Source organism: Rhinoraja longicauda, chromosome 41 (genome assembly GCF_053455715.1).
Source record: "Rhinoraja longicauda isolate Sanriku21f chromosome 41, sRhiLon1.1, whole genome shotgun sequence".
Lineage (NCBI taxonomy): Eukaryota > Metazoa > Chordata > Chondrichthyes > Rajiformes > Arhynchobatidae > Rhinoraja > Rhinoraja longicauda.
The window spans coordinates 2,136,284-2,158,763 of NC_135993.1; the positions used below are offsets into that span (position 1 = coordinate 2,136,284).

General features: G+C 51.3%; 2 protein-coding genes across 2 annotated transcripts in view; one reads left to right on the top strand and one right to left on the bottom strand.

Moving 5' to 3' along the window:
- Positions 1 to 715: 715 nt before the first annotated feature.
- Positions 716 to 22,464, bottom strand: LOC144611827 (creatine kinase M-type). The gene is made up of 8 exons (XM_078431115.1): positions 22,455 to 22,464; positions 15,651 to 15,863; positions 10,227 to 10,381; positions 8,495 to 8,627; positions 6,768 to 6,939; positions 4,472 to 4,595; positions 3,181 to 3,370; positions 716 to 1,110 (listed from the first exon to the last, which is right to left on the bottom strand). The coding sequence occupies exons 2-8, from the start codon at positions 15,841 to 15,843 to the stop codon at positions 932 to 934; spliced, it is 1,146 nt and encodes a 381-aa protein (XP_078287241.1). The 5' UTR covers positions 15,844 to 15,863; positions 22,455 to 22,464; the 3' UTR covers positions 716 to 931.
- Positions 9,902 to 22,480, top strand: part of klc3 (kinesin light chain 3) — an 86,937-nt gene continuing 74,358 nt past the window's right edge. The window contains exon 1 of the mRNA XM_078431112.1: positions 9,902 to 10,181. The gene's annotated coding sequence lies outside the window, so the exon portion shown is untranslated. The remainder of the gene's footprint in view (positions 10,182 to 22,480) is intronic.

A 22,480-nucleotide genomic window follows, 5' to 3' on the forward strand; every position in this document is an offset into this window, starting at 1 on the left:
TACCGAGATGCAGGGAGAATGTTCCCAATGTTGGGGGAGTCCATAACCAGGGGCCACACACACACACACAGTCTCAGAATAAAGGGGAGGCCATTTAAAACTGAGGTGAGAAGGAACTTTTTCACCCAGAGAGTTGTGAATTTGTGGCTTGTATTCACTGGAGTTTAGAAGGATGAGAGGGGATCTTATAGAAACGTATAAACTTATAAAAGGACTGGACAAGCTAGATGCAGGAAAAATGTTCCCAATGTTGGGCGAGTCCAGAACCAGGGGCCACACAGTCTAAGAATAAAGGGGAGGCCATTTTAAACTGAGGTGAGAAGGAACTTTTTCACCCAGAGAGTTGTGAATCTGTGGAATTCTCAGCCACAGAGGGCAGTGGAGGCCAAGTCACTGGATGAATTTAAGAGAGAGTTAGATAGAGCTCTAGGGGCTAGTGGAATCAAGGGATATGGGAAGAAGGCAGGCACGGGTTACTGATTGTGGATGATCAGCCATGATCACAATGAATGGCGGTGCTGGCTCGAAGGGCCAAATGGCCTCCTCCTGCACCTATTTTCTATGATTCTAGGTACAGTGAAAAGCTTTTTGTTGAGTGCTATCCAGACAGCGGAAAGACAATACATGATTACAAATCGAGCCGTTTGCAGTGTACAGATACATGGTAAGGGAACTTGTTGACACAAGACAAGAGACCAGAGTTTTGGGGCCAAGTTTTATTAATGTGCCATCAAGGTTAAAAGGTGGTTCGCAAATCTCAACTTGATGTAACCCATCTTGCGCTTCCTCTGAGATGGTGTCCTTGTTTGAGGCACAAGAGCTGTGGCCGAGAAAGATCGGAGTGAGACACTCCCAAGTTCAGAGTTTGCGCCGGTGTTGTGCGGCGTGGCGCGGCGGGGCGTGGTGTGGGCTCCCCCTGCTGGCCGTCGCTCTACTTCTGGGCCGGCATCAAGTCGTCGATGCTCTTCCCTTTCTCCAGACACTTCTCCATCTCGATCATCAGCTTCACGCCATCCACCACCATCTGCACCTGCTCCACCTCGGAGAAGCCCAGCCGGTCGGCGTTGGAGATGTCGTAGACGCTGCCAACAGCCGCGGTGTCCACTCCACCTGGTGGGATGGACGGGGAAACCATTACCCAATGGTTGGTGTAACCTCAGACACACCAGACGTTGGTGTCTCTGGCCACTCAACGCCAGAGACACCAACCTCATCTCAGCCTCCTGCCACTCTCCTCCAAAGGTCCCAACCCCAAAAAGTCACCCATACCTTTACTCCCCTCTCCTCTCCCCACCCCCCCAGTCCCCATCTCCCGCCGCTCAGTTACCCCAACACCTGGTGTCTATCTTCGGTAGGGTCTGAATAAGGGTTCCGATCCAAAACGTCACCCATTCCTTCTCTCCAGAGATGCTGCCTGTCCCGCTGAGTTACTCCAGCATTTTGTGTCTGTCTTCAGCACAACAGGACATTATGAATATATGACTGTCTCAACATCCTTCAGGTAGCAACAGTCAACTAATGGCCCACTGTCACGGCACACGGTGGCGCAGCGGGTAGAGCTGCTGCCTCACAGCGCCGGAGACCCGGGTTCCATCCTGACTAAGGATGCTGTCTGTGCGGAGTTTGTACGTTGAGGGGGGACCTCCTTGGAAACTCATTACCGAATAGTGAAAGGCCTGGATAGAACGTCAGGGGTGATGGGGAGAAGGCAGGAGAATGGGGTTGAGAGGGACGGATGGATCGCCCATGATTGAATGATAGAATAGACCTGATGGGCCAAATAGCCTAATTCTGCTCCTAGAACTTATGAACTGGGCTTGGATACGATAGCAGGGATGGTGTCAAGTTAGGAAAAGGGGACGTACAATGAGATCTGGGTGTCCTTGTTCATCAGTCACTGAAAGTAAGCATGCAGGTACAGCAGGCAGTGAAGAAAGCTAATGGCATGTTGGCCTTTATGACAAGAGGAGGAGTATAGGAGCAAAGAGGTCCTTCTGCAGTTGTACAGGGCCCTAGTGAGACCACACCTGGAGTACTGTGTGCAGTTGTACAGGGCCCTAGTGAGACCGCACCTGGAGTACTGTGTGCTGTTTTGGTCTCCAAATTTGAGGAAGGATATTCTTGCTATTGACGGCGTGCAGCGTAGGTTTACTAGGTTAATTCCCGGAATGGCAGGACTGTCCTATGTTGAAAGACTGGAGCGACTAGGCTTGTATACACTGGAATTTAGAAGGATGAGAGGGGATCTTATTGAAACATATAAGATTAAGGAATTGGACACGCTAGAAGCAGGAAACATGTTCCCAATGTTGGGGGAGTCCAGAACCAGGGGCCACACAGTTTAAGAATAAGGGGCAGGCCATTTAGAACGGAGATGAGGAAAAACTTTTTCTGTCAGAGAATTGTAAATCTGTGGAATCCTCTGCCTCAGAAGGCAGTGGAGCCCAATTCTCTGGATGCTTTCAAGAGAGTTGGATAGAGCTCTTAATGATAGCGGAGTCAAGGGGTATGGGGAGAAGGCAGGAACGGGGTACTGATTGTGGATGATCCGCCGTGATCACAATGAATGGCAGTGCTGGCTCGAAGGGCCGAATGGCCTCCTCCTGCACTTATTGCCTATTGTCTATTAACAATATCCATTGACTTGGCCTCCACAGCCTTCTGTGGCAAAGAGTTTAGTTTATTGTCATGTGTACCGAGGTACAGTGAAAAGCTTTTGTCACGTGCTAACCAAGGCAGTAGAACATACGGAGTTTGTACGTTCTCCCCGTGACCTGCGTGGGTTTTCTCCGTGATCTTCGGTTTACTCCCACACTCCAAAGACGTACAGGTATGTAGGTTCATTGGCTTGGTAAATGTAAAAATTGTCCCTAGTGTGTATAGGATAGTGTTAGTGTGCGGGGATCGCTGGGCAGCGCGGACCCGGTGGGCCGAAGGGCCTGTTACCGCGCTGTATCTCTAAATCTAAAAAGACAATAAATGATTACAATCGAGCCATTCAAAAAGGGTATGGGGAGAAGGCAGGAACGGGGTACTGATTGTGGATGATCAGCCGTGATCACAATGAATGGCGGTGCTGGTTCGAAGGAAGGGCCGAATGGCCTCCTCCTGCACCTGTTGTCTATTGTCTATTGTGAGGAGTGGCCTGGCCGATCCCCGCCTTCGCCCAGAGGTCCTCACCTGTGCCACGTTTCTGCAGTCTTGTTCTCTTCAGCACCTCTTCGAACTTCTCGTGCTTGCAGAGGTGAGGGATCTTGACGTGGACTCCGCCACGCAGGCCGGTGCCCAGGTTGGACGGGCAGGTCAGCACGTAACCCAGATGATCATTCCACATGAACCCGCGGCCGGCCTTCACGAAGATCTCCTCAATCTGGACCAGGGAAGGGAGGCGGAAGCAAGTTACATCGGCGTGGTGCCACAGCGCAACGTTGATTAGCACGCGGGTCAGGGGTGACGGGGGGGGGGGAAGGCAGGAGAACGGGCTCAAGAGGGGAAGATACTTCAACCATTGTTGAATGGCAGAGTGGACTTGATGGGCCAAATGGCCTAATTCTGCTCCTAGAACCTATGAACTTATGAACAGGCCATTTGGCCCAAAGATGCACACAGAGTGACTTTAGAGATACAGCGTAGAAAGGGGCCATTGGCTCACCGAGTCCACGCCTCGTCTACTCTGCCATTCAATCATGGCTCATCTGCCCTCTCCCTCTGCTCTCTGCCCATCTGCCCTCTCCATCCCTCTCCCACCCAAGTCACACCAGCTTCAAGTTCTCACCCAACAAACAACTAACAATGGCCTGTTTCCTTTATCATCGTTACTTTTTTGCATGTCTTTCATTCATTGTTCTTTATCCCTCTACATCATCGTCTATATCTCTCCTTTCACTTATCCCTAACCAGCCTGAAGAAGGGTCTCCACCCAAAACGTCACCCATTCCTTCTCTCCAGGGATGATGCCTGTCCCGCTGAGTTACTCCAGCTTTTTGTGTCTATCTATGGCTGATCTATCTTTCCCTCTCAAGATTCAAGATTCAAGATCAATTTATTGTCAGTTGTACCAATTAAGGGACGGTGAAACTTGACCCCATTCTCCTGCCTTCTCCCCATATTCCCTGACACCCGTACTAATCAGGAACCTGTCAATCTGTGCCTTTGTAGATTAATTGTCATCGCGTGTCGGGTCGAACTAGTGTACGGGTGATTGCTGCTCGCTGTTGTATCTCGAAGCTAAACTGTGCCCGCTCCGAACATGATGCCAAGATAATGGATCCACGTGAGGATTTAGTATCTCTGCTCGCTCAGGAATGGAGAATTCCAGCGTTTCCCCTCAGAGGGAGCGGATGGGGAGTGGGGCGGGATGGCGGGATGTGGACATGGATCGGCTGCGTGACCTCGTGAAGTGTTGGAGAAGGTTGGTGGGACCAGAGGCCACCTCCTTATAGGCAGCAGGTGGCAGCCACTCAATACCCACCTTCTTCAGACCAACACAGAAGCGTCTGAAGACTTCCTTCATGTTCCCGCCTTTCTGCATGGAGATGACCCGAAGATGGTCCTCTTCATTCACCCAAACCAAGAACGTCTTGTCAATGTTATGCCTGTTTCGAGATAGAGAGAGAGAGAGAGAGTGCAAAACTATCATCGATGGCTCTGAGAACCAGTGTGAACGGGTGATCGATGGTCAGCACGGACTCGGGGGGGCTGAAGGGCCTGTTTCCACGCTGAGTCTATAAACTAAACTAGAGAGGAGGGGCAGGACTAAGCCACAAAGGTGAGTAATATGTGTAAGAAGGAACTGCAGATCCTGGTTTACACTGAGGATAGATGCAAAATGCTGGAGTAACTCAGCGGGGCCAGGCAGCATCTCTGGAGAGAAGGAATGGGTGACGTCCTTCAGTCTGAAGGAGGGTCTCGACTTGAAACGTCACCCGTTCCTATCCAGAGATGCTGCCTGTCCCCGCTGAGTTAATCCAGCATTTTGTGTCCATCCTGGTGAGTGATAGGTGGATACAGGTGAGGGGGTTTTGATCAGTGGATGGTTGGACAAATGCCAGGGATGAGAAGACAGAAGGTGTGAGGTAAGAGAACGTTTGTGATGTCAGGGAAGGCTAATCTGTTGGGAGGGGTGGGGGTGGATAAGTGAGTCAAGAGTTAATTCAGCGAAGAGACAGCCTGGCAAACTAAACTTAAACTAAAAATTACTTAAACTAAACCAAAACAAAAGCCACTGAAGGCTGTGGAGGCCACGTCAATGGGTATTTTTGAAGGCTGAGAGAGATAGATTCTTGATTAGTACGGGTATCGGGGGTTATGGGGAGAAGGCAGGAGAGTGTGGTTAGGAGGGAGAGATAGATCAGCCATGATTGAATGGCGGAGGAGACTTGATGGGCCGAATGGCCTAAGGTTAGCACGCAACAAAGCTTTTCACTGTACCTCGGCACACGTGACACTAAACCATGACACTATCGCTTATGAACTTAAGATGTTTACATATTGTGTTGTGCTGCTGCAAGTAAGGATTTAATTGTTCTATCTGGGACACTTGACAATAAAATTAACCCTTAAACTAAAGCATAAAGTTAAACCAAACCCAGACTTAAATTTGAACTAAACATAACTAGAACAAAATCTGAACTCTTCGTAAACTAGTCAAGCTTGAAAGGGTTCAGAAAACATCTACGAGGATGTTGCCGGGACTAGAGGGTGTGAGTTACAGGGAGAGGTTGAGCAGGCTGGGTCTCTATTCCCTGGAGCGCAGGAGGATGAGGAGTGATCTTATAGAGGTGTACAAGGTCATGAGAGGAATAGACCGGGTAGATGCACAGAGTCTCTTGCCCAGAGTAGGGGAATCGAGGACCAGAGGACATAGGCTCAAGGTGAAGGGGAAAAAGTTTAATAGGAATCTGAGGGGTAACCTTTTCACACAGAGGGTGGTGGGTGTATGGACCAAGCTGCCGGAGGAGGTAGTTGAGGCTGGGACTACCCCAATGTTTAAGAAACAGTTGGACAGGTACTTGGATGGGACAGGTTTGGAGGGATATGTACCAAGCGCGGGCAGGTGGGACTATTGTAGCTGGGGCATTGTTGGTGAGTTGGGCCGAAAGGCCTGTTTCCACACTCTATCAATCTGTGACTCTATGACTAGAACTAAACTTAAGCCTGAACTGAGCTTGAACTAAAGCTGAACCAGACGAGCCTTTGGTGCCGAGTGGCTCCAGTGAGACCGCACCTGGAGTGCTGTGTGCAGTTTTGGTCTCCAAATTTGAGAAGGACATTCTTGCTATTGAGGGAGTGCAACGTAGGTTTACTAGGTTAATTCCCGGAATGGCGGGACTGTTGAATGTTGAAAGACTGGAGCGACTGGGCTTGTATACACTGGAATTTAGAAGGATGAGAGGGGATCTTATCGAAACATTGTAAGATTATTAAGGGATTGGACATGCTGGAGGCAGGAAACGTGTTCCCGATGTTGGGGGGAGTCCAGAACCAGGAGCCACAGTTTAAGAATAAGGGGCAGGCCATTTAGAACGGAGATGAGGAGAAACGTTTTCACTCAGAGTTGTGAATCTGTGGAATTCTCTGCCCCAGAAGGCAGTGGAGGCCAATTCACTGGATGCATTCAAGAGAGAGCTGGATAGAGCTCTTAAGGATAGCGGAGTTAGGGGGGTATGGGGAGAAGGCAGGAACGGGGTACTGATTGTGGATGATCAGCCATGATCACATTGAATGGCGGTGCTGGCTCCAAGGGCTATTGTCCATTGGCCGCTCACCAGATGCCTCTGCCGTCGGGCCAGTCACGGCCCATCCCAGAGGCGAGGAGCAGGGGGGAGACGGGTTTGTCGAACAAGAAGTGGTCGTCGATCAGCAGCTGTTGCTCCTTGTCGCTCATGGTGCTCAGTGGGTAGTACTTGCCCTGGAACTCACCGGTCAAAGTGGCCAGACCTGCGGGGAGACGGCAACACCAACAACATTCATCAGACGCAAGCGAGAGGCCGGGGAACCGCGGACAAGCAAGGCACTACAGACAGACACACAGTGCTGGAGTAACTCAGTGGGTCAGGCAGCATCTCTGGAGAACATGGATAGGTGACGTTTCACAGAGTGCTGGAGTAACTCAGCGGGTCAGGCAGCATCTGTGGAGAACATGGATAGGTGAGGTTTCACAGAGTGCTGGAGTAACTCAGCGGGTCAGGCAGCATCTGTGGAGAACATGGATAGGTGAGGTTTCACAGAGTGCTGGAGTAACTCAGCGGGCCAGACAGCATCTCTGGAGAACATGGATAGGTGACATTTCGGGTCGAGACCCTTCTTCAGACTGATGTCAGGGTGGGGGGAGGGGTGGGACACAGATAGGATGTAGTCGGACTCAGGAAGACTGGTGGGAGAACTGGGAAGGGGGAGGGGATAGAAAGGGAAAGCAGGGACTACCTGAAGTTAGAGAAGTCAATGTTCATACCGCTGGGGTGTAAACTACCCATGCGAAATATGAGGTGCTGTTCCTCCAATTTGTGCTGGGCCTCACTCTGATACTGGAGGAGGCCCAGGACAGAAAGGTCAGACTGGGAGTGGGAGGGGGAGTTGAATTACTCAGCCACCGGGCGATCAGGTTGGTTAAGGCGGACTGAGCGAAGGTGTTGAGCGAAACGATCGCCGAGCCTGCATTTGGTCTCACCGATGTAAAGAAGTTGACATCTAGAGCAGCGGATACAATAGATGAGTTTGGAGGACGAGCAGGTGAACCTCTGTCTCACCTGGAAAGACTGTTTGGGTCCTTGGATGGAGTCGAGGGGGGAGGGTAGAGGAACAAGGAACTGCAGATGCTGCTCGACGGGTAAATAAAAGACACTGAAGTAACTCAGCAGGTCAGGCAGCGTCTCTGGAGGAGAAGGGTGACCCACACTCTCCAGAGATGCTCCAGAATTCGTTGCCAAAGAGGGCGGGGGAAGATTGCATGTTCTCCCCGCGACTGCGTGGGTTTCCTCCTGGTGCTCCGGTTTGCAGCACCACTACCTACAGACTCCTTCAAGTGTCCCCCCCCCTCCCAAGACTCTTCTCTCTGCTCCCTCCCACTGTATCTTCCATCCCCTCCCTCCCTCCAGCTTTACCTCCTCAGCCACAATCCTCCCCTCCCTGCCCCTCTTCTCCCCCCCCCCCAGCCTCTTACAGCCTCCCCCTCCCCCCAAATTCCCACCCCCCCTCCCTTTTCGCTTCTCCTTCCCCATCCCCAAACTCTTCTCCCCCCCCGGCCTGTCCCCCAACCCACCCCAATGCCCCCTCCCCACTACCAGCCCTCCTACCCTCTACCCCAAACCCTCACCCCTTCTCCCCCCTCTCTCTCCCCCCCTCCCTCTCTCCCCCTCTCTCTCCCCCCCTCTTTCTCTCCTCTCCCCCCTCTCTGTCCCCCCTCTCTCCTCTCCCCCCCTCTCTCTCTCCCCCCTCCTCTCTCCCCCCCTCTCTCTCTCCCCCCACACACACACACACACAGGGCGCTGCTGACCGTCCAGGCAGAGTTTCTCGACAAGGCGCCTCTCGCCGCGGCTGCTGTGCGGGGGCAACGCGATGCCCTTGATGCTGCGACCCGTCCGCACCCGGCTGCTCACCACGTAGTTGGCGTCCAGGTCGTCACCGCCCTGGGGGGAGAGAGAGAGAGGGAGGGGGGAGAGAGAGAGAGAGGTGGGGGGGGGGGGAGAGAGGGAGGGGGGGGGGGGAGAGGGAGGGGGGAGAGGGAGGGGGGAGAGAGGGGAGAGATCAGACATTGTCAGTATAGGTTTGACAGCGCGGGGTGAAGACAGGATGAAGACTAATGTCTTGAGCAAAACACAAAGTACCGGAGGGACTCAGCAGGTCGGGCAGCATCTGTGGAAGGAGATGGACAGACGATGTTCCTTCAGCCTGAAGTCGGGTCCTGAGCCAATTCATCGTGTGTCCATCCCCTCCCCCCCCCCTCCCTCCTCCCCACCTCCCCCTCTCTCCGCAGATGCTGCCCGACCTGCTGGGTTTGTGGTAAGTTAGCGTGGAAACAGGCCCTTCGGCCCACCTTGCCCACACCGGCCAACATGTCCCAGCTACACCAGTCCCACCTGCCCACGTTTGGTCCACATCTTGGGTCGCCAACTGTCCCGTATCAGCCGGGACATCCCGTATTTGGGCTAAATTGGCTTGCCCCATAAGGGACCGCCCTTGTCCCGTATTGGGCCAGGGGGGGGGGGGGGGGTGCTGTAGGCCCGGACAGTGTGGTAGGAAAACAAACTCCAAATGCTGGTTAAAATCCATGCCTACCTTCTGGTCAGCAGTGTCCACGTTTGTGGTGGACAGTGCGAGTCCGGACAGTGTGGGTCCGGCCAGTGTGGGTCCGGGCAGTTCGAGCCCGGCCAGCGCGAGCCGGGACAGTGTAGGCCCGGACAGTGTGGGCACAGACAGTGTGGGCCCGGACAGTGTGGGCACAGACCTTGTGGGCACAGACCTTGTGGGCACAGACAGTGTGGGCCCGGGCAGTGTGCTTGCAGGCAGTGTAGGTCCGGACAGAGTGGGCCCGGACAGAGTGGGCCCGGACAGAGTGGGCCCGGACAGAGTGGGCACAGACAGTGTGTGCCCGGACAGTGTGGGTGCGAGGCGGACAGCGTGGGCCCGGACGGCGTGGGCCCGGGCAGTGTGAGTGCGAGGCGGACAGTGTGAGGGCGGGGCGGACCGTGTGGGTGCGGGGTGGATAGTAGAGGCCCGAAGAGTGGAGGCCCAGGCAGTGGAGGTCCAGGCAGCGGAGGTCCAGTTAGTGGAGGCCCGAAGAGTGGAGGTCCAGTCAGTGGAGGCCCAAGACAGTGGAGGCACGGTCATTGAAGGCCCGAAGAGTGGAGGCCCGAAGAGTGGAGGTCCAGTCAGTGGAGGTCCAGTCAGTGGAGGCCCAAGGCAGTGGAGGCACGGTCATTGGAGGTCCAGGCAGTGGAGGCCCAAGACAGTGGAGGACAGAGTACAGTATAGGTGTGGGGCGGACAGTGTGGTCCCGGACAGTGTAGGCCCGGAGGCCCAGGCGCCGCCTAACAGAGGTTGCCTAGCAACCCGCCTGCCGACCCGGGCGGCCGCCATTGGTGGAGCGGTATCACGGGGGAGGGGTTACGTGGGGCGCGGGGACTGTGACGTCGCCGCGTCCCGTATTTGGGAGCGAGGAGGTTGGCAACCGCGGACAGCTGGTAAGCAAGCCCCCCCCCGTCCTATCTATCTATCCATGGACGGACCTTCAGGTTCTCGTTGTTCATGTCGGTCTTGTGCTTGTCCGTGGGTTTGTAGCCGCCGTGACGATCCTCAATGACGGGGTCGAACAGGGCCTTGAAGACTTCGTAGGACTCCTCGTCGCCAGCCACGCACCCCACCGTCATGATGAAGGGGTGGCCTGAAACGCAAGGGTGGGGGGGGGAGGGGGAGAGAAGGTGCCAGAAGGTTGAGGAAGGAACTTGCAGATAGATGCTGGATAGACACACCCACAGAGCAGAGAGCTGGAGTAACTCAGGGGGACAGGCAGCATCTCTGGAGAGAAGGAATGGGTGACGTTTCTGGGTCTGAGGGACCCAAAATGTCCTCCAAAATGTCCCTCAAAATTTAACTCAAAATATCCTCCAAAATGTCCCTCAAAATGTCCTCCAAAATGTCCCTCAAAATGTCCTCCAAAATGTCCCTCCAAAATGTCCCTCAAAATGTCCTCCAAAATGTCCCTCCAAAATGTCCCTCAAAATTTCACTCAAAATGTGCCCCAAAATGTCCCTCAAAATATCCTCCAAAATGTCCCTCAAAATGTCCTCCAAAATGTCCCTCAAAATTTAACTCAAAATGTCCTCCAAAATGTCCTCCAAAATGTCCCTCAAAATGTCCTCCAAAATGTGCCCCAAAATGTCCCTCAAAATGTCCCTCCAAAATGTCCCTCAAAATTTCACTCAAAATGTCCTCCAAAATGTGCTCCAAAATGTCCCTCCAAAATGTCCCTCAAAATTTCACTCAAAATGTCCTCCAAAATGTCCTCCAAAATGTCCCTCAAAATTTCACTCAAAATGTCCTCCAAAATGTGCCCCAAAATGTCCCTCAAAATGTCCCTCCAAAATGTCCCTCCAAAATGTTCTCCAAAATGTCCCTCAAAATGTCCTCCAAAATGTCCCTCAAAAATGTCCTCCAAAATGTCCTCCAAAATGTCCCTCCAAAATGTCCCTCAAAATTTAACTCAAAATATCCTCCAAAATGTCCCTCAAAATGTCCTCCAAAATGTCCCTCCAAAATCTCCCTCCAAAATGTCCCTCCAAAATGTCCCTCAAAATTTCACCCAAAATGTCCCTCCAAAATGTCCCTCCAAAATGTCCCTCAAAATTTAACTCAAAATATCCTCCAAAATGTCCCTCAAAATGTGCCTCAAAATGTCCTCCAAAATGTCCCTCCAAAATCTCCCTCAAAATGTCCTCCAAAATGTCCCTCAAAATGTCCTCCAAAATGTGCCTCAAAATGTCCTCCAAAATGTCCTCCAAAATATCCCTCCATAATCTCCCTCAAAATGTCCTCCAAAATGTCCCTCCAAAATGTCCCTCAAAATTTCACTCAAAATGTCCTCCAAAATGTGCCCCAAAATGTCCCTCCAAAATGTCCCTCCAAAATGTTCTCCAAAATGTCCCTCCAAAATGTCCCTCAAAATGTCCCTCCAAAATGTCCCTCAAAATGTCCTCCAAAATGTCCCTCAAAATTTCAATCAAAATGTCCTCCAAAATGTGCCCCAAAATGTCCCTCAAAATGTCCCTCCAAAATGTCCCTCAAAATGTCCTCCAAAATGTCCCTCAAAATGTCCTCCAAAATGTCCCTCCAAAATGTCCCTCAAAATGTCCCTCAAAATGTCCCTCCAAAATGTCCCTCAAAATGTCCTCCAAAATGTCCCTCCAAAATGTTCTCCAAAATGTCCCTCAAAATTTCACCCAAAATGTCCCCCATTCCCTCTCCCCAGAGATGCTGCCTGTCCCCCCGAGTTACTCCAACACTCCATGTCTATCTCCAACCACAACCCGCGCGCGGGTGGCAGTGGTGAAAGAAGAATAATATAAGAAAATAACTGCAGATGCTGGTACAAATCGAAGGCATTTATTCACAAAATGCTGGAGTAACTCAGCGGGTCGGGCAGCATCTGTGGAGAGAAGGAATGGGTGACGTTTCGGGTCGAGACCCTTCCTCAGACTGAGGACCTGCTGAGTTACTCCAGCATTTTGAAAATAAAAACCTTCGATTTGTACCAGCATCTGCAGTTGTCTTCTTATAGATAGTTTCTTGATTGGTACGGGTGTCAGGGTGTTACGGGGATAAGGCAGGAGAATGGGGTTAGCAGTGGCGAGTTTAGTTTATGTTCATAAGGTCATGATGTGATAGGAGCAGAATTAGGCCATTCGGCCCATCCAGTCTACCCCACCATTCAATCATGGCTGATCTATCTCTCCCTCCTAACCCCATTCTCCTGCCTTCTCCCCCGTAACACCCTGACACCCGTACCAATCAAGAAACTATAAGAAGATAACTGCAGATGCTGGTACAAATCGAAGGTTTTTATTCACAAAATGCTGGACTAACTCAGCAGGTCAGGCAGCATCTCGGGAGAGAAGGAATGGGTGACGTTTCGGGTCTCGATTCTTTCTCTCCCAAGATGCTGCCTGACCTGCTGAGTTACTCCAACATTTTGTGAATAAATACCTTCGGTGGCAGTGGTGAGTTTAGTTTATGTTCATACGTCATGATTTGATAGGACCAGAATTAGGCCATTCGGCCCATCCAGTCTACCCCGCCATTCAATCATGGCTGATCTATCTCTCCCTCCTAACCCCATTCTCCTGCCTTCTCCCCGTAACACCCGTACCAATCAAGAAACTTGCTGCCTGACCTGCTGAGTTACTCCAGCATTTTGTGAATAAATCGATTTGTACCAGCATCTGCAGTTATTTTCTTATAAGAAACTATCGCTGCCTTAACATGTTCCCAATGTTGGGGGAGTCCAGAACCAGGGGCCACACACAGTTTAAGAATAAGGGGTCGGACATTTAGAACAGAGATGAGGAAAAACTTTTTCAGTCAGAGATTTGTGAATCTGTGGAATTCTCTGCCTCAGAAGGCAGTGGAGGCCAATTCTCTGAATGCATTCAAGAGAGAGCTAGATAGAGCTCTTAAGGATAGCGGAGTCAGGGGGTATGGGGAGAAGGCAGGAACGGGGTACTGATTGAGAATGATCAGCCATGATCACATTGAATGGCGGTGCTGGCTCGAAGGGCCGAATGGCCACCTCCTGCACCTATTGTCTATTAACAATATCCATTGACTTGGCCTCCACACCCTTCTGTGGCGAAGAGTTTAGTTTATTGTCATGTGTACCGAGGTACAGTGAAAAGCTTTTGTCACGTGCTAACCAAGGCAGTAGAACGTACGGAGTTTGTACGTTCTCCCCGTGACCTGCGTGGGTTTTCTCCGAGATCTTCGGTTTCCTCCCACACTCCAAAGACGTGCAGGTATGTAGGTTCATTGGGTTGGTAAATGTAAAAATTGTCCCTTGTGGGTGTAGGATAGTGTTAGTGTGCGGGGATCGCTGGGCGGAGCGGACCCGGTGGGCCGAAGGGCCTGTTTCTGCGCTGTATCTCTAAATCTAAAAAGACAATAAATGATTACAATCGAGCTGTTCAAAGTGTGCAGATACAGGATAAAGGGAATAACGGACACAAAATGCTGGAGTAACTCAGCGGTTCAGGCAGCATCTCTGGAGAAAAAGAATGGGTGACGTTTCAGGTCGAGACCCTTCTTCAGACCAGAAACGTCACCCATTCCTTCTCTCCAGAGATGCTGCCTGACCCGCTGAGTTACTCCAGCATTTTGTGCCTTATCTTTGGTGAAAACCGGCATCTGCAGTTCCTTCCTACACATGAAGGGGAATAACGTTTAGTGCAAGGTAAAGTCCAATCAAAGATAGTCAGAGGGTCTCCAATGAGGTTGATAGTAGTTCAGGACTGCACTTGGTTCAGTTGCCTGATAACAGCTGGGAAGAAACTGTCCCTGAATCTGGAGGTGTGCGTTTTCACACACAGATATGTGTATTGTACCGCCCATCCAAAACCCCGTGCCTGCCACACCCAGCAAGGACAGATTGTGCTGCAAGTCACAGCATAATCAAGGACCAATGTCACCCCGGCCATTCCCTCTTCCCCCCTCTCCCATCAAGCAAGAGGTACAGAAGTGTGAAAACGCACACCTCCAGATTCAGGGACAGTTTCTTCCCGACTGTTATCAGGCAACTGAACCATCCTACCACAACCAGAGAGCAGTCCTGACCTCCCACCTACCTCATTGGAGACCCTCGGACTATCTTTAATCGGACTTTACTGGACTTAATCTTGCACTAAACGTTATTCCCTTTATCATGTATCTGTACACTGTGAACGACTCGATTGTAATCACGTATTGTCTTTCTACTGACTGGTTAGCACGCAACAAAAGCTTTTCACTGTACCTCGGTACACGTGACAATAAACCCAACTAAACAGTAATGGGCCCTTCAGCTCATGACATTCATGCAAACCTTTTTGCCCATCTGCACTAGTTCAGGTACAGCATGAACACAGGCCCTTCGGCCCATCGGGTCCATGCCGACCATCGATCACCCGTTTACACTAGTTCTACGTTATCCCACTTCCCCATCCACTCCCTACACACTAGGGGGAAATTTACAGAGGGCCGATTAACCCGCACGTCTTTGGAATGTGGGAGGAAACCGGAGCACCCGGAGGAAACCCAGGCAGGTCACGGGGGGGACACGCAAACTCCACACATTCAAGGATGTTGTCATGACTTGCGAGGGTGGGAAGGCTAGGACTTTATTCCTCGGAGTGCAGGAGGATGAGGGGCGATCTTACGGAGGTGTGTAAGATCACGAGGGGAATAGATCGGGTGAATGTGAGACCGTCTTTTAACCAGAGTAGGGGAATCAAGAACTAGAGATGTGTAGGACAGAAAACTGCAGACGCTGGTTTAAATCGAAGGTAGACACATAATGCTGGAGTAACTCAGCGGGTCAGGCAGCATCTCTGGAGAGAAGGGTCGAGACCCTTCTTCAGACTGATGTCAGGGGAGGGGGCAAGACTTTGTCACACGGATGGTGGTGAGTGTATGGAGTGAGCTGCCACAGGAAGTCGTTCAAGCAGGTATTTTGAGGAAAATTGAAAGCCGTTTGGACAGGTATACGGATGGGACAGGTTCAGAGGGATCTGGGCCAAATGAGGGCAGGTGGGACTAGTGTAGATGGGGCATGTTGGTGGTGTGGGCAAGCTGGGCCGAATGGCCTGTGTCCATGCTGTACCACGCTATGATTCTTGATTAGTACGGGTGTCAGGGGTTACGGGGAGAAGACAGGAGAATGGGGTTGAGAGGGAGAGAGATGGATTAGCTATGCTTGAATGGTGGAGTAGACTCGATGGGTCGAATGGGGTTGGGAGAGGGAGAGAGATGGATCGGCCATGCTTGAATGGTGGAGTAGACTCGATGGGCCGAATGGAGTGATGAAGTTTGGACTCTACGACAGTGCCCGAGACGGGAATCGAACCCGGGTCCCCGACGCAGTGAGTCAGCGGCTCTACCCGCTGTGCCACCCCCTGCCGCCCCCTCACCTGGGTTGTCCACGCCAGTCTGGATGATGTCGTCGAGGGTGAAGCCACTGGGAGTTTCCTTGTCCCTCAGCTGCTTGTAGATGTCCAAGGTCAGGGCCTTGGACATGTGGTTGTTGTGCTGGCTGAGGTCAGGGAACTCCGCCTCGGCAGAGTAGTTCATCTTCCATTTGTTGTGGGTGTTTCCGAAAGGCATGGTGGCAGGTGGGCGGACTCCTGAGGGAACAGCGGTACGAGGGTAATCAGACCAACACTGCAAGCACTCGGCAGCGAGTGGAGATTGGACCATCCCTCAAACACCAACCCCACCCCAACCAACAGCCAGCTCATTGTCTAGATGGACACAGAGTGCTGGAGTAACTCAGCGGGTCAGGCAGCATCTGTGGAGAACATGGATAGGTGACGTTTCACAGAGTGCTGGAGTAACCCAGCGGGTCAGGCAGCATCTGTGGAGAACATGGATAGGTGACGTTTCACAGAGTGCTGGAGTAACTCAGCGGGTCAGGCAGCATCTGTGGAGAACATGGATAGGTGACGTTTCATAGAGTGCTTGAGTAACTCAGCGGGTCAGGCAGCATCTCTGGAGAACATGGACAGGAGATGTTTCGGGTCGAGACCCTCCTTCAGACTGATGAAGGGTCCAGACTCGAAATGTCGCTTATCCATGTTCTCCAGAGATGCTGCCTGACCCGTTGAGTTACTCCAGCACTTTGTGCCCTTTAGTATAAGCCTGCATCTGCAGTTTCTTGTTTCTACAGTATGTCTGATCTGATTGAATAGCATGCAAAACAAAGCTTTTCACTGTACCTCGATACGTGACAATAATAAACAGAAGCCTAAACATGGACAGAGCCTGGGTAGAGTGGATGTGGAGAGGATGTTTCCACTAGTGGGAGAGTCTAGGATCAAAGGGCACAGCCTCAGAATTAAAGGACATTCTTTTAGGAAGGAGATGAGGAGGAATTTCTTTAGTCAGAGGGTGGTGAATCTGTGGAATTCATTGCCACAGAAGGCTGTGGAGGCCAAGTCTGTGGAGGCCAAGTCTGTGGATATTTTTAAGGCAGAGATAGATAGATTCTTGATCAGTGCGGGTGTCAGGGGTTACGGGGAGAAGGCAGGAGAATGGGGTTAGGAGGGAGAGATAGATCAGCGATGATTGAATGGCCTCATTGTACTATCTCTTATGAATTAACTCATGTTTAACTGCCTCAGATGCACCTTCTGGTCTAATATAAACCTTAAGACTTGCACTTTTTTTTTCTAAATTAGGGAAATAGTGAAGAATATTTTTCAACCTAGTTGAATCCATACTAACATGATTACCCTTATTTTTTTAATGGTCAATACTTTACAAAGTCAAAAAATATTTAAATACGTGAGGAGTTTAGAATGTACTGTCGGTAATTTAGTGGAGGCAGAATAGACTGGCTCAGATGGTCAGTCTGAAGATGGGTCTTGACCCAAAACGTAACCCATTCCTTCTCTCCAGAGATGCTGCCTGACCCGCTGAGTTACTCCAGCATTTTGTGAAACGTCACCTATCCATGTTCTCCAGAGATGCTGCCTGACCCGCTGAGTTACTCCAGCACTCTGTGAAACGTCACCTATCCATGTTCTCCAGAGATGCTGCCTGACCCGCTGAGTTACTCCAGCATTTTGTGTGTAACTTCGATTTAAACCAGCATCTGTAGTTTTCTTTCCTACACGTGGAAACAGGCCCTTCGGCCCACCAAGTCCATGTGGACCATCGATATCCCTTCATTCCCAGCCTATCTGAAAGTCTCTTAAATGCCACTATCATACCTGCCTCAACCAAGAGGGATAATTTGCCGAAGCCAATTAACCTACACACCCACATGTCTTTAGGATGTGGGAGGAAACCGGAGCACCCGGATAAAACCACACACCGTTACAGTTAGAACGTGCAAACTCCATACAGACCGCACCAGAGGTCAAGATCGAACCCAGGGCTCTGGCACTGAGAGGCAGCAGCTCTACCCGCTGTGCCACCGAATCTGCACATGGTCAGTATCCCTCTATCCCCAGCTGTTCGTGTGCCTGTCTAAATGGCTTAAACACTGTAATTGGATCTGCTTTTAAACCCCCTCCCTCCCCCAGTCAACACATAACAAGCATTAAGTTTCCTCTTATGCAAGACATCTCTCCTCTTTCACCTTAATCCTACGCTCCCTAGTTTTAGAGTTCTCTGCTGGGGGAGGGGTGGACTCCCAAAAGAAAAAGTCCCAGCCTCTCCCAAAAAACTCAAAAGCATACTCAAGTAACATCCCGGTCAACAAGTCTGAAGAAAGGTCTCGAGCCGAAACGTCACCCATTCCTTCTCTCCAGAGATGCTGCCTGACCCGCTGAGTTACTCCAGCACTCTGTGAAACGTCACCTATCCATGTTCTCCACAGATGCTGCCTGACCCGCTGAGTTACTCCAGCACTCTGGGAAACGTCACCTATCCATGTTCTCCACAGATGCTGCCTGACCCGCTGAGTTACTCCAGCACTCTGTGAAACGTCACCTATCCATGTTCTCCACAGATGCTGCCTGACCCGCTGAGTTACTCCAGCACTCTGGGAAACGTCACCTATCCATGTTCTCCACAGATGCTGCCTGACCCGCTGAGTTACTCCAGCACTCTGTGAAACGTCACCTATCCATGTTCTCCACAGATGCTGCCTGACCCTCTGAGTTACTCCAGCACTCTGTGAAACGTCACCTATCCATGTTCTCCACAGATGCTGCCTGACCCGCTGAGTTACTCCAGCACTCTGTGAAACGTCACCTATCCATGTTCTCCACAGATGCTGCCTGACCCGCTGAGTTACTCCAGCATTTTGTGTCTACCTTCGATTTTAACCAGCCACCTGCAGTTTTTCTCGCTAACATCCCGCTGAGTCTAATCCGCCCACTCACACATCCTTTACCAACGCCTCTTCTCCCCTCTCCCATCATGGGGTTAGGAGGGAGAGATAGAACAGCCACGATTGAATGGCGGAGCAGACTTGAGGGGCCGAATGGCCTGATTCTTCTCCTATCACTTATGAACGGGCAAGAGGTGCAGAAGTGTGAAAACGCACACCTACAGGTTCAGGGACAGTTTCTTCCCAGCTGTTATCAGGCAACTGAACCATCCTACCACAACCAGAGAGCAGTGCTGAACTACTATCTACCTCTTTGGTGACCCTCGGACTATCCTTGATTGGACTTTGCTGGACTTTATCTTGCACTAAACATATTCCCTTTATCTTGTATCTGTACATGGTAGTAATCATGTGTTGTCTTTCTGCTGACTGGTTAGCATGCAACACAAAAGCTTTTCACTGTACCTCGGTACACGTGACAATAAACTAAACTCAACTCATATTTCCTTCTCTCCAGAGATGCTGCCTGACCCGCTGAGTTACTCCTGCTTTTTATGTCTATCTTTGGTTTAAACCAGCATCTACAGTTCCTTCCTCAGCTCAATGTTGGGTATCATAGAAACATAGAAAATAGGTGCAGGAGGAGTCCATTCGGCCCTTCGAGCCAGCACCACGATTCATTGTGATCATGGCTGATCATCCACAATCAGTAACATGTGCCCGCCTTCTCCCCACGTCCCTTGATTCTGCTAGCCCATAGAGCTCTATTAAATTCATAGGAGTGTCAGAAGCAGGGTCTCAATAGACAATAGACAATAGGTGCAGGAGGAGGCCATTCGGCCCTTCGAGCCAGCATCGCCATTCAATGTGATCATGGCTGATCATTCTCAATCAGTACCCCGTTCCTGCCTTCTCCCCATACCCCCTGACTGCACTATCCTTAAGAGCTCTACCTAGCTCTCTCTTGAATGCATTCTGAGAATTGGCCTCCACTGCCTTCTGAGGCCTTGACCCGAAACGTCACCCATTCCTTCTCTCCCAGATGCTGCCTGACTTGCTGAGTTACTCCAGCATTTTGTGATACCTTCTATTAAATTCATGCAGTGAATTGGCCTCCACTGCCTTCTGAGGCAGAGATCTGTTTGGCCTGACATTGAATGTCACCTTTAGAGCGTTGTAGTTTGCCCCGGTGTGTAAGGGGATATGGAGTGCGTCAATGTACAGCCCAGCTTGCATTCCCACTAGCTTCCAGGGCTATATTGGAGTTGGTGGGTGGACAGGAATAGTCTCGGACCACAAGGTGGCTGGACCAGCGAGGCTTTGGCCACCGCCCAGCCGTGGCAGCAGCCAGACAGTACACCAACTCCTAAAATGGCCAAAGCCAACCAGCCCCCGGCACCTCAAAGCACCATCTTTCCCCCCCCCCCCCTCCCCCCGACATCAATCTGAAAGGTCTCGACCCGAAACGTCACCCATTCCTTCTCTCCAGAGATGCTGCCTGACCCGCTGAGTTACTCCAGCACTCTGTGTCTACCTTCGATTTAAACCAGCATTGCAGTTTTTTTTCCCCTACCAACATCTTAGTTTAGTTTAGAGATACAGCGCGGAAACTGGCCCTTCGGCCCACTGAGGCCCTGCTGACCAGCGATCCCCGTTTTCATATCTGTGTCTCCCGCTCCCCCTGACTCTCAGTCTGAAGAAGCACGGCATCTCTAAACTAAACTTAAACTCCAACTAAACACCAATTTCAACTCCAACTCCAATAGACAATAGATAATAGGTGCAGGAGGAGCCATTCGGCCCTTCGAGCCAGCACCGCCATTCAATGTGATCATGGCTGATCATTCTCAATCAGTACCCCATTCCTGCCTTCTCCCCATACCCCCTGACTCCGCTATCCTTAAGAGCTCTATCTAGCTCTCTCTTGAATGCATTCAGAGAATGGCCTCCACTGCCTTCTGAGGCAGAGAATTCCACAGATTCACAACTCTCTGACTGAAAAAGTTTTTCCTCATCTCTGTTCTAAATGGCCTACCCCTTATTCTTAAACTGTGGCCCCTGGTTCTGGACTCCCCAACATTGGAACATGTTTCCTGCCTCTAACGTGTCCAACCCCTTAATAATCTTATACGTTTCGATAAGATCTCCTCTCATCCTTCTAAATTCCAGTGTATACAAGCCTAGTCGCTCCAGTCCTCCAACTTAAACTCCAACTTAACTTAAACTCCAATTTAACTTAAACTCCAATTTAACTTAAACTCCAACTAAAACTCAACTCAAACTCAAACTCCAACTTAAACTCCAACTTAACTTAAACTCCAATTTAACTTAAACTCCAATTTAAACTTAAACTCCAACTAAAACTCAACTCAAACTCAAACTCCAACTTAAACTCCAACTTAACTTAAACTCCAACTTAACTTAAACTCCAACTCAAACTCAACTCAACCTCCAACTAAACTAATCTCCCATTACAAGTATCTCTGCATGGGTTTGGAAGAGCGCACACAAGTGCAGGCGCACAGTGTTTGACGCCAGGAGATGTGGGGCACATTGGATCAGAGACGGCAGATGGAGCAGCCGCTGAAAGTCCACTCGCCGGCTCTCGCTCTCACACCCCGCTCCCGTCACTCTGCCGAGCAACTCGTACATACTGGCTAACACCTTCACAATGTGAACCATTGTGGACTAGAGAGGGGGAGGGAGAGGGAGAGAGGGAGGAAGGGAGGGAAGCGCACAGGGAGAGAGAGAGAGAGAGAGAGAGAGAGAGAGAGACACACACACACACACAGGGACACAGAAACGGAAAGTCGGAGAGAGAGACAAAGACACGGACAGGAGAGAGACAGAGGGGGGAGAGACAGGGGAGAGAGACAGGGGGAGAGAGACAGGGAGAGACAGAGGGAGAGAGACAGGGAGAGACAGAGGGAGAGAGACAGGGGGAGAGAGACAGGGGGAGAGAGACAGGGGGAGAGAGACAGGGGGAGAGAGACAGGGAGAGACAGAGGGAGAGAGACAGGGGGAGAGAGACAGGGAGAGACAGGGGGAGAGAGACAGGGAGAGACAGAGGGAGAGAGACAGGGGAGAGAGACAGGGGGAGAGAGACAGGGGGAGAGACAGAGGGGGAGAGACAGAGGGGGAGAGAGACAGAGGGAGAGAGAGACAGGGAGAGAGACAGAGGGGGAGAGACAGAGGGAGAGAGACAGGGGGGAGAGGGAGGGACAGAGGGAGAGAGACAGACAGCTTATTAATTTTTAAAAATACTATTAGAGATTTTTCTAAGATAAAATCTCCCCATTATATCTGCTTTAAATTCTACCCCAGGGTTTATTGTCGGCTGGAAGACGCTGCACATGCTGGTTTGCACCTCAGACACACAAACAGTTAACATTCTCAACACAGACACAGAGTGCTGGAGTAACTCAGCGGGTCAGGCAGCATCCCTGGAGAACATGGATGGTGACGTTTCGGGTCGAGACCCTTCTTCAGGGACAGTCAGGCTAGTCGGGGAGGTGGGAAGGTGGTGGTGGGTGGTGGGGTGGGTGGTGGTGGTGGGGTGGGTGGGGGGGTGGGTGGTGGTGGGGGGTGGGTGGGAAGGTGGTGGTGGGGTGGGTGGTGGTGGTGGGTGGGTGGGAAGGTGGTGGGTGTGGATGGGGGGTGGGTGGTGAGGGGTGGGTGGGGGGTGGGTGGGAAGGTGGTGGTGGTGGGTGGGTGTGGATGGGTGGTGAGGGGTGGGTGGGGGGGGGGTGGGTGGGTGGGGGGAGAGGATAACTCTCGCTACAACAGATGGGCAGGTTTCCAGTCCTGGTTTTGTAAGTAATGCAAAGTTTAACATGTTGGTCGCTGAGGGGTTTGGATGGGCGGTTGCGGTTTGCGGTCAGGCAGGCAGGCAGGTAGGTGTGATGTTTGTGGACAGTGTGACTTGCCCGACACTTACCTGTCCCAACGTTCACCTGGCTCGGT

Excerpts from the sequence above, each read along its gene's own strand:
- LOC144611827 (XM_078431115.1), bottom strand. The coding sequence starts at position 15,843 with ATGCCTTTCGGAAACACCCACAACAAATGGAAGATGAACTACTCTGCC. Across the intron at positions 8,628-10,226 it reads TGAACAACGAGAACCTGAAG|GGCGGTGACGACCTGGACGC; the intron begins GTCCGTCCATGG and ends CTCTCCCCCCAG. Across the intron at positions 1,111-3,180 it reads ACTGCAGAAACGTGGCACAG|GTGGAGTGGACACCGCGGCT; the intron begins GTGAGGACCTCT and ends CCATCCCACCAG.